Here is a 9728-nt window from a genome sequence, read left to right on the forward strand (position 1 = left end):
GCTGGGTACTCTGGTACAGAAAGAATTCCATCTTTGCAATGCTAAGCCTTGGGCTCTAGTCCCAGAACCACCATTTAGTGTGACCTGGGATAGGTTAATTTTTGTGATCTATATATTTCTTTGGAACATCCTTAGTGGAGTATAGTCTGGGCCAGTAGCCCTGCTTCTTGCCTGTCAGCATCTATATAAACATTGCTGGGTCTAGTGGAAATGTAGACTCTGCTCCAGCAGGTCTAGTGTGGGCCTTGAGAGTCTGAATTTCTGATACACACCCAAGCATCGCCCATGCTCCTGGTTCATAAGCCCTGACAAGTTCTAACAAAGGACTGACTGGCTGACTATGGCTTGAGGGCCAAATCCAGTCTGCTGTTTGTATTTTTTGTCAATAAAGCTTTATCGACACACACCCTTGCTTATTTATTTATGTGTTTTCCAGGGCTGCTTTTTTGGTATGTACAGAGACCTGAGTAGTTGAATTAAACTGTACAGCACTCAGACAACACTATTATTTTAATAGTTACTTCTGGACACCTTCTAGCTCCTCTACTAGAGAACCAAACCAAGACTGTTCTGTGTGAGCCGAGAAAGTCTGCCTTTCAGTCTGAGGGTGGACAAGAGAAAGCCACTTCACTTTCCTGGTTCTCCTTCCTCATCTAGAGGACAAAATAATTTCTAAAATTCTAAAAGGCTTATGACACTAGTATTTCAATACTACACAGAAAACATCTCAGTTTCTATGGAAACAGAGAACTGTGTCATTTGGCCTTCTTAATGCACCTGCAAAAAAAAATCTGTCCTCTGAAGCTGGGTGTGGTGGGGGGCACGCACCCATAATCCCAGCTCTCAGTGGGCTGAGGCAGGGGAACTGCTGCAAGTTTGAGGTGAGCCTGGGCTACAAAGTGAGTTCAGGACCAGCCTAAACTACAGAGTGAGTTCCCCTGAAAACATGCACACCTGGCCTAACCCTGCAGCGTCCAAGGGGGAAGCTCCTGCCAGATGTGGTGAGAGGTCTGTGGAAACAGATCACAGCCCCTGCCTGATGGCAAGCGAGCTGGGAACAGAGACGAGCTTGAGAGACGGGGAGAGGCGAAGGCAGAGCTCCTGAGCTCCAGCACAGGCTGATGCTGGCCCCGAGACGCCAGCACACTGCACACCAGCGCCACTTACAAATTCCCTTTCGTTCAAAGACTAACTCAGAAATGATTCCCAGGGGGCTGGGGAGATAGTTCAGTGGAATAAGTACCTGCCTGGCAAGAGCAAGGCCCTGAGTTTGATCCCTGGTACCTCAAAAAATAAAATAAAATAATAAAAATTATTATTATTTTTTTTGCGGAACCAGGGATTGAACTCAGGCCCTTGCGCTTGCCAGGGAAGCGCTTATTCCACTGAGCCATCTCCCCGGCCCCTAAAATAATTATTAAAAAAAAAAAAAAAACAAATGATTCCCTAACTTGTGGCTCTCTGTGCTTCAGACTCTGGCTGCTTCTGACCAACGAGCATGCCTGAGGCTCTGTTAATTGGTCTCAGAGACTCTGCCACGCACAGGGATACAGGAAGGGCTCTGGTGCCTGGGACTTCCTGGGGGTCTGCGGCCTGGCAGGGAGGCTCTGTGTTAATACATTCATGTTGGAGAGCTCCTGCAGGTAGGCGTGAGGGCATGTGTGAGTGGTGGGTGACACACACACACACTCCTGGGCAGCCCGTGCGGGAGGCAGCGGGGAGGGGGGCGCACAGAAAGGAAGGATGACGACTAGTCTGGTGCATGTTGATTCTGACACGGGCTGCTCGAAGGACCAAATGACAAAGCTGTGATTTTCTCTGAGAAGCAGAGTCTCTCTGTAGGCCCGCAACATCCAACAGGAAGGGCACCGATGTTGTCGTGGTTACTTCCTAGAGTTCAGGGGAGTCCCAGTGTATACCCCCTAGTGTCCCTGAAATTGTTTAGGGGCCACTGGCCTTGTTCTCTCCTAGCCCACGGGAGAGACCTGAACCATAGTCTTACAGTAAATGTGGGATTTTCAAGTCCATTTAAGTTTTCTTCCCAGCCCCAAGTGTAGCAGCTGACTGTTGCTTACTTTTTGGCCAGAGATCACCACTCAGTGGGGAACTTGGGAGCAGCCCCGACAGCTCCTGAACTCATCAGGCCATGTTCTGTTAGGGCTTTATAAATGGGTGAGGCGACAGCCACAAGAAGCAACAGACCCTGTGCTCACAATCTTGGGTGCCTCAGCTGAGTGCTGGGATGAATCTAGGAGATGGGTGCTTGCTATCCCATCCTGGCTTTAGGCTTCAAGTTGTGCTTCACACAGTGAGTGAAAATTTCCACAGGCACGGCACACAGGGCATTGGACCACACTGCTTGCAAAGGAGCAGTGTCAACTAATTTTGCAACAGGAAGGGCACCCCTTCCCAGGCAAAGTCTTCTGGTCTGGGATCTGGAAGGGCAGATCTGATGACTAGATCTATCTGGAGAGAGCCCGCATTGGTGGGTGTAAGCACCAGGCTGGTGAACCCCAGCAGGACATGGATGGCCATGCACCACTTCTGCACAATTCCTGCAGCTCCCAGTAAGATGTCTGTGTGTGGAATGACTTCATGAAAGCCAGGTTCCCTGACTCCAGAGCAGCTACAGGGGTGTCCTGGTTCACTCGGTAGGTGCTTTGTAAGCATGTGTTGAATGCTGTCACAGAAGGCTTGTCTGCCCTGCGGGTTACAGGAGTGGGGTGGGGTGGGGTGCGGGGTGGGTGACTGCAAATGAATGTTGTACCAAAAGAGTCTGTCTCTTTGTCTTTGTTCACCAGGAGTTTCAAACAAGTTTCTTTTTTCTTTTCATTTTGGCACCGGGGATCAAATACAGGACCTTGCACTTCCCAAGCAAGCACTTATGCCTCTGAGCTATCTCCCCAGCCCTTCAAACAATCATTACCTAGTGTCAGCGTAGGCAGATTTTTTTTTTTTTAAATGTATTTAGTACAGGGTCTAGAGGGTCTGCAGGGTCTCACTATGTATATCGGACTTGTACTGATTCTCCTGTTTTCAGCCTCCCAAGTGCTGGGATTACAGGCATGCGCCACCATGCCCAGTTTCAATGGCCATCTCAGTGTGCCCCAGGGGTGGGGCCAGCACTGCATGCCAAGGATTGAATCCTGGCCATTGTGTTCTGGCTAAGCAGGTGCTTTAGTCTGCTGAGCTATTTGGCCAGCCCTTAGATATTTGGCTTAGATTGGAACCTTGTCAAGGTTCCCCATTTGCAGGTCAGACAGGATGACTGTATGGGACAGTGACCAGGGAGGAGCTGGGCTAACACAGACCCCAGGCTGCTGTGGGCTGCAGCTGCAGGCTGTACAGGGATGGATGTGAAGCCCAGTGAACTTTCCTGGGTTTGAGAAAATATGTAGGAAGGCCTGGAGTTAGATTTTAAGCTAGGACCTGGGAGAAACAATGGCAGCGCTCCGCACTTTGCTCCTCAGTGTCACAGGGACTGATTCAGCTTTGCGTTTCTGCCCAACCCAAGACTTGGCTCCCTCTACCTCGTCTTGCTTTTCTGGACAGCCAGCTCAGGTGTGACCCCCATATGGGTTGTAGCGGCCAAATGCATGTCAGCACAGGGTCAGTAAATAACCCCAGAATTCCGTGTTGTTAGAGCCATAGACCCAATTGCTGAGCAGAAGTCAAAAGAGTCAAGTTCTAAATTTGGCCCCTTCCATGTTATGCGCTAAATACCTTTCACTTATCACCAAACAAGACTTCTGAGTACTGTTGATCAAAGCTCACCACGTTCTACAGTCTGCCATGTGCTCCGCAAGGGTGATCCCATTTAACTCTGAAAACAACACCGAGGGAGAGAGGCGATCATTGCTCCACTTTGGAAATTTTAAAGCAGAGGCTCGGAGAGGGTGACGGTTCATTTATCGTCACTGAGGTGGTAGCGGCAGTGAGGCCTGGGTCCTCTAAACTGTTACTCACTGGTGAGTCTCTTGCTCCACCGTGGGCCCTCACCCGTGAGTCCTCGCAGTCAGGAGCCCCTGACCCCAGACCACAGCACGTACTGCTTGTGACTCGCTAGGATCCAGGCTGCCCAGGAGAAGGAGGGCAGAGCTCAGTAACTGCCGCTTCACTTGTGTTCACTGTGGCTCCTCACTGCCTGAGCTCCGCTTCCTGTCAGATCAGCAGAGGCAGTAGATTCTCGTAGGACTTCGAAGGCTGCTGTGAGCTACGCTTGTGCAGAGATCTAGGCTAGACTATTCCACTTTCCCATAACAAGTTCCTCACGCCAAAAGGCTGGGGACTGCTGTGCTATACCACCTTGAATCGCTTATCTGAAGAGGACCAGCTCATTAATAGCTCCAAGAAACTGAATTCTCAACCTCATGTCGACATGAGACTGCTTTTAGTTTTCAGGATTTTTTCACTTTTTGCCTTTTCCTCTTCCACCTCACAATCTGCTATCCACTGTACCAGAAGGCCAGGGATCCCCAGTCTGCCCAGCAGCAAATGCCGCTGCAGAACACTGAGAGCCAGTCAGGTGGGGACTTTGAAAGGGGTACAAACATGAAGATGATACGCTCCTCATTTTCAGGGCCAGGCGGGGAGAGATGTAAGGGGAATACGTGTGCCTAGGACACTGCACAACTCAGCCGGTGTGCTGGTGGGACAGACAAAAGAGGTCAGTGCTTTGCGCCTTCAGGGGGCGTCTTACTTCTGGGGGAACCCCAAAGACTCCAGGGAGGAGATGACCATTAGGCAGGCCTTGCAGGAAGAACACAATTTCAAAAATGAATATACAATCCTTCTTCGGACTAGCTCTAAATGCTTCCGATGTTCTGAGAGCCTGGTACATTGCACATGTTAGCGTTTACAATAACTTTTCTCAGTGGATGCTAGCCATTATGGGATAGGCTAGGAACCATGGCCCTGGGTCTTGGATTGGATGCTTCTCTGTACATAAACTGTTTAAGTCCTACCCATTTTTTTAACCTTTGGCAGGCCCTTGCCCCATCCCACTGTGAAATAGGAACACAATCTTGATTGGGAATAATGTTGGTCATGAGTTTCTGATTAGGAATATGTTAATTTAATAAATGCAAAATTCTTTACAAGCTACAGTGAAACATAAGATTGTTTCTCACTATTCTTATTGTTGGTGTAAAAACTAAAAGTAACCAATGCTGTGTGCTTCTTATTTATCTAACAACCTTTTTCTCAATAATTACTGGGGATGGGCACTGGAAATATAAAGGTGAGTAACTCTCAGCTTCCATCATTGGAGTCTGAAAAGTCTAGGAGAAATGACAGCGGCTGCAGTTGACAGTGTTCGTTTACTGTGCTAAGATGAAGGCTGGGCTGGAGTTTGACAGAGCTCTGCTTTTGCTTAGTGGAAATGCAGGTGGATGTTAATGATGATGACAACAACTTCAAAGTCAGAAACAAGCCAGGTGTGGTGGTGCACACCTGTCATGCCAATACTCTGGAGGCTGAGGTAGGAGGATCACAAGTTTGAGCCCAGCTTGGGAGCACAACTTAAGGATTTAGCAAGACCCTGTCTCAAAATAAGAAGTAAAAAGGGCTGCAGATGGAGCTCAGTGTGGAGGCCCTGTGTTCTCCAGCAGTAGCAAACAAACCAAGCCAAATGAGGCCAAGCCAAGCCAAGTCAACCCAAGCCAACCCAACCCAACCTAGAGCAACCCAACCCAACCCAACCCAACCCAACCCAACCCAACCCAACCCAACCCAACCCAAGCCAAACCAAACCAAACCAAACCAAACCAAACCAAACCAAACCAATCAAACCCCGAATTCAACTGATGTGCTCGAGCATACATTAGGCCCAAACAGTTGAAGGTTATTTTTAAGCTTGAGTTTCTCCTATGGTTCAAGCACTTTTGTACCCACTCACTTTCATAACAAGTTAGGTATTGTGATGCTCATTTTATAGATGAGGAAGTGGAGACAAAGGGATGTGGGGAATTTTCCAAGGTTCACAAAGCTGAAAACCTTCACAGTTTATATTTTACGCCAAAACTTAAACCCAAGTTATCTCACTGCAAGCTTAGAGCTTTTCCCTGTGCTCTGTTTTTTTTTTTTCTTCATTAGCTAGTGATTTTATAGAGCTCATTCATGTTAATGTTGAATACCGTCTGACGGGATTGCTTTTCCCAGGAGAAAGATTGATCTGTGATGAGAAATTTGACAGTAGTCTCCTCTACTGTTACTTCCTCTGGCATTGCCAATGACAAAGGCTTGCTCTCCCACTACTTTCTTCTGTCTTTGGCCTCTCATCCAATCCCAGTGAAACTGTCAAGGAATAAAGAATTCCCCAAAAGGAAGAGCCTGCACAGAGAGCCCCCTGCTGCCTCAGCCACCAGCCTAGAAATCCTAGGACAAAATATATAGAAGGAAACATTGTATTCAGTTCTGTGCACAAAGAAGTCAATGTAGACAAAATACATCTATCGAGGCTTTAATTTTGTGGAATTGTAAGTAAACTCAAAATACGATTTCCAGTCTTTGCTTATTTTATGGATAAGGAAAATCGAGACCCAAGGCAAGGGAGAGACACGTCCAAGGTCACACAGTGATGAGAGGCAGAGCCTGGAATGAAATCCGGATCTCTGTCCTGACTCCCAGGTCAGCAGTGCTTTTCCACTAGGTAAGCTGCCTCTTGAGCTTCGCTCCCGAACACCCCAACTCATACACGATCGTGGCCCTTTTAGGAAGCTAGCTGAGGCCTGGTGTTTCTCTACAAAGCCCAGAAGCCAGAGCCTCAGCTTTGATCAGCTCATGTCCTCATCGAAAGAACAGGAAGTGGCTTTAATTTTAGCTCTGAAAGCACATTTTGGGGATGGGAGAGGGGGATTTGGGGAAGAAAGTTCCTGCGAATGATGGTAAACAGTGATCAGCAGATCCTTTTCTCTGGCTTGAAGAAGGGGAAGCTATAAAATCAGACATTTAAGGGGAAGATAAAGGTTGATCTTGAGTCTTCACCAGAACATGACCTCAGTAAGAGCTTCCCCAAGCCCTGTGGCAGGGAGAGAGGGAGGATTCTGGCCTGCTCCTTCCCTTCTCTGTTCTAATAGGGCTGGGTGCTGGTGGGGCTGCTGAGCTGGAGCCCCACGGTGGGAAAATTTGGAGGAACTTTATACAACCTCAGTGCTCCCCCACCCTCTGCTAGCACTCTTAACTTCCCCTGCCAAGGGAGAAAGGAGGAACACATTATTCAGTTTAATAATTTATACAAATTGAAAAGCTTACTGTACAAAATAAAGGGGCCCTGGGAGGACAACAGAGAAATAAAAAAAAAAATCCTACATCCTCTTTTAAAGGATGGAGGTGTGGGGATGATGTTCCCTGATGACCTCACCCAGGAATAAAACAGCTTGATGAAAACACGGGTGTGAGAGAGGCAAGTCACTGTGACGAGGAACCGAGCTTTGTCTCTTTCTGTCGGTGGGGTTATGTCGAACCGCAGCAGTTATAGCCTGGGACATCCAGAACACACAGCCAGATCCATACAATGCTAGGAAGAGGCCGTGGGCATTTATTTGTCTGCAGCAATGGTTCTCAAACCTAGCAGCCCATCAGGGTCACCTAGCAAACTCATTACAAGCTGAAAATTCTAGGAAGCCACCCAGAGGTTGCTTAGATAGATCAGACGGGGTGCAGGAATCTTCATTTTCAATGAGCAGGCCTGATTTTAGAACCAATGATCCAATTCAACCCCATCCATCTACTATCCAAGCTTTTAGTGAGATGCTGGTTTTATAGAAAAGAAAACTAAAGTGTCAAAAATAAAAATAAAAAAGGCTAGCAGGAATACTTAAGACTAGAACTCAGCACCTTGGCTGCCAGTATGGGGTCTTAGGCAATGGTCTTCTACACACTTTTGTTCTCCAGCTCCCCACTGGGCCTTTGAGAACCCATGAAGATCAAACAATCCACAGAGAAACCAGCTTTGACCGAGTCCCCTTTCACGTCATTTGAAAGAACAGTGGGTTCATGGAAGCAGCCTGCTTGGGTACAGGCTCCAGGGTGGCAGAGGCAGAGCGAGTGAAAGTGACAGTCACAAAAGATGAGGTCTGGCCGGGACACTGGTGCACGCCTACCGTACCAGCACTCTGGGAGCCTGCAGCCCGAGGATCCCATTTGAGCTCAGTCTGTGCAACTTAGTGGCCTGTGGAGACCCTGTCTCAGAATGTGTGAAAAATATAAAAGGGCTGAGGATGTAGCTCGGTGCAAGGCTGTGAGTTCGATCCCTAGAGCTGGGTGAGGCCAGACCACATGGGCTCCACATCACACTAAGAACACTGGCTTTACTCTGAGCGACTGAGGGATTTTCAGCAGAGCATGGCACAATCTGATGTGTTTTCACAGGGGTCCCTGCGGCACTGGTGAGAACAGGCTCTACTTAGCAGGCGTAGAGGCAAGGAATTCTGAGAGAAGGTTCTACAACAATCTGGGGACAGAAGGTAGCACCTCAGACCAGGGTGGGAGGAAAGTGGGGGTGAGAAGTTGTTGGGCCTTGGATATTTTTAAAAAGTTGAGCTAACTGATTTTCTCATACAGTGCCAGTGATCTGATTTGGGTGCCAGGACAGCCGTAGTTGCCAGCAACTGGGATGGACACGGCTTAGAGGGGGACAGTGGTGTTTAGTTGTGGACACACAGAGCCCATGGTGTCTACGAGACACAACAGAGGATTTCTGCCCCGCTGCTGGGTACACAAGCGTGAAGCCCAGGGAGGATGGAGAGAGGTCTGGCAGCACCTCAGACACACACATGGCATTGAAAGTCTCAGGACTGGACGAGGTCACCAAGGAAGTGAGTCCAGAAAGAAGAGAAAAGAAGGCTAAGGACCCTGCATGGGGACCCTCTGACTCCAAGAGGACAGAAAGGAAAGAGATTCAGAGAGACCAGTGAGGCAGGAGGGAGTCTAGCACAATACAGAGACCAAATATTGCCAGGAAAGGGCGTGGCCAGGTGGGGCCAGGGTCCCTGAGATGAAGAGAGACTAATGCTGAGAAAGGGCCACAGGATGTAGACACTGGTGACACCAGAAACAGTGACAGTGGCGGCTGGCGCCACATGGAACCTTATGGTGTCTCGCAGTTCTACTGGTGCCGCCTTTTCTCTCTTTGTGAATCTTGTCTTCTCAGTCCACTTGGGGATTTTGTCAGAGCAGGGATGATGAATTAGTGCAGCTTCCTTGGAGCACCAGGTCCCTCCAGGTTACAGCCTTCACCGAGCCCGCTGGGTCCCGACGCGGTTGGCTGGCACCCCTGACCCCAGCACTAACGTTCTGGGCCTTACCGTGGCACTGGTCGAGGGCCTCTAGCCTCATGCCTGGCTTACCTTGGACGCAGAATTTCAGTTCCTTCGGGTCAGTGATGTTCTTCCTGCTCTCCCGGATCACAGCCCTGTTCTTCTTGGTTTCTCCCCAGAGATTGGTGCCGCCGTACATGCTGGGAATGTTGAGAATGGCGATGCCTTCGAGGAAGATGTTGCTCAGGTCTACCTCAGCTCCATCACACTGGGGGACAGAGAGCAAAAGCCACCTGTTAGCGTCTTTGGTGAGTTGTAAGCCAAGGTGCCACATGCAGGTGTGCATGTGTGCGCCCGTGTGTGCATGTGTGTATGTGAAAGAGAGGGAGGGAGGGAGAGAGAGAGACAGGCAGAGAGAGAGAGAGAGAGAGAGAGAGAGAGAGAGAGAGAGAGGAGAGAGAGAGACAGAGA

General features: G+C 49.0%; 1 protein-coding gene across 2 annotated transcripts in view; it reads right to left on the bottom strand.

The window, feature by feature from the left end:
• The window catches only part of Dgkg (diacylglycerol kinase gamma), a 167557-nt gene that overhangs the window by 27977 nt on the left and 129852 nt on the right, over positions 1-9728 (bottom strand). For both annotated transcript variants that reach the window (XM_004640881.2, XM_004640879.2), the window contains one exon: positions 9348-9525. In XM_004640881.2, the coding sequence (XP_004640938.1) occupies positions 9348-9525 (178 nt within the window). The remainder of the gene's footprint in view (positions 1-9347; positions 9526-9728) is intronic.

Source organism: Octodon degus, unplaced genomic scaffold (genome assembly GCF_000260255.1).
Source record: "Octodon degus isolate 3935 unplaced genomic scaffold, OctDeg1.0 scaffold00128, whole genome shotgun sequence".
NCBI classification, from domain to species: Eukaryota; Metazoa; Chordata; class Mammalia; order Rodentia; family Octodontidae; genus Octodon; species Octodon degus.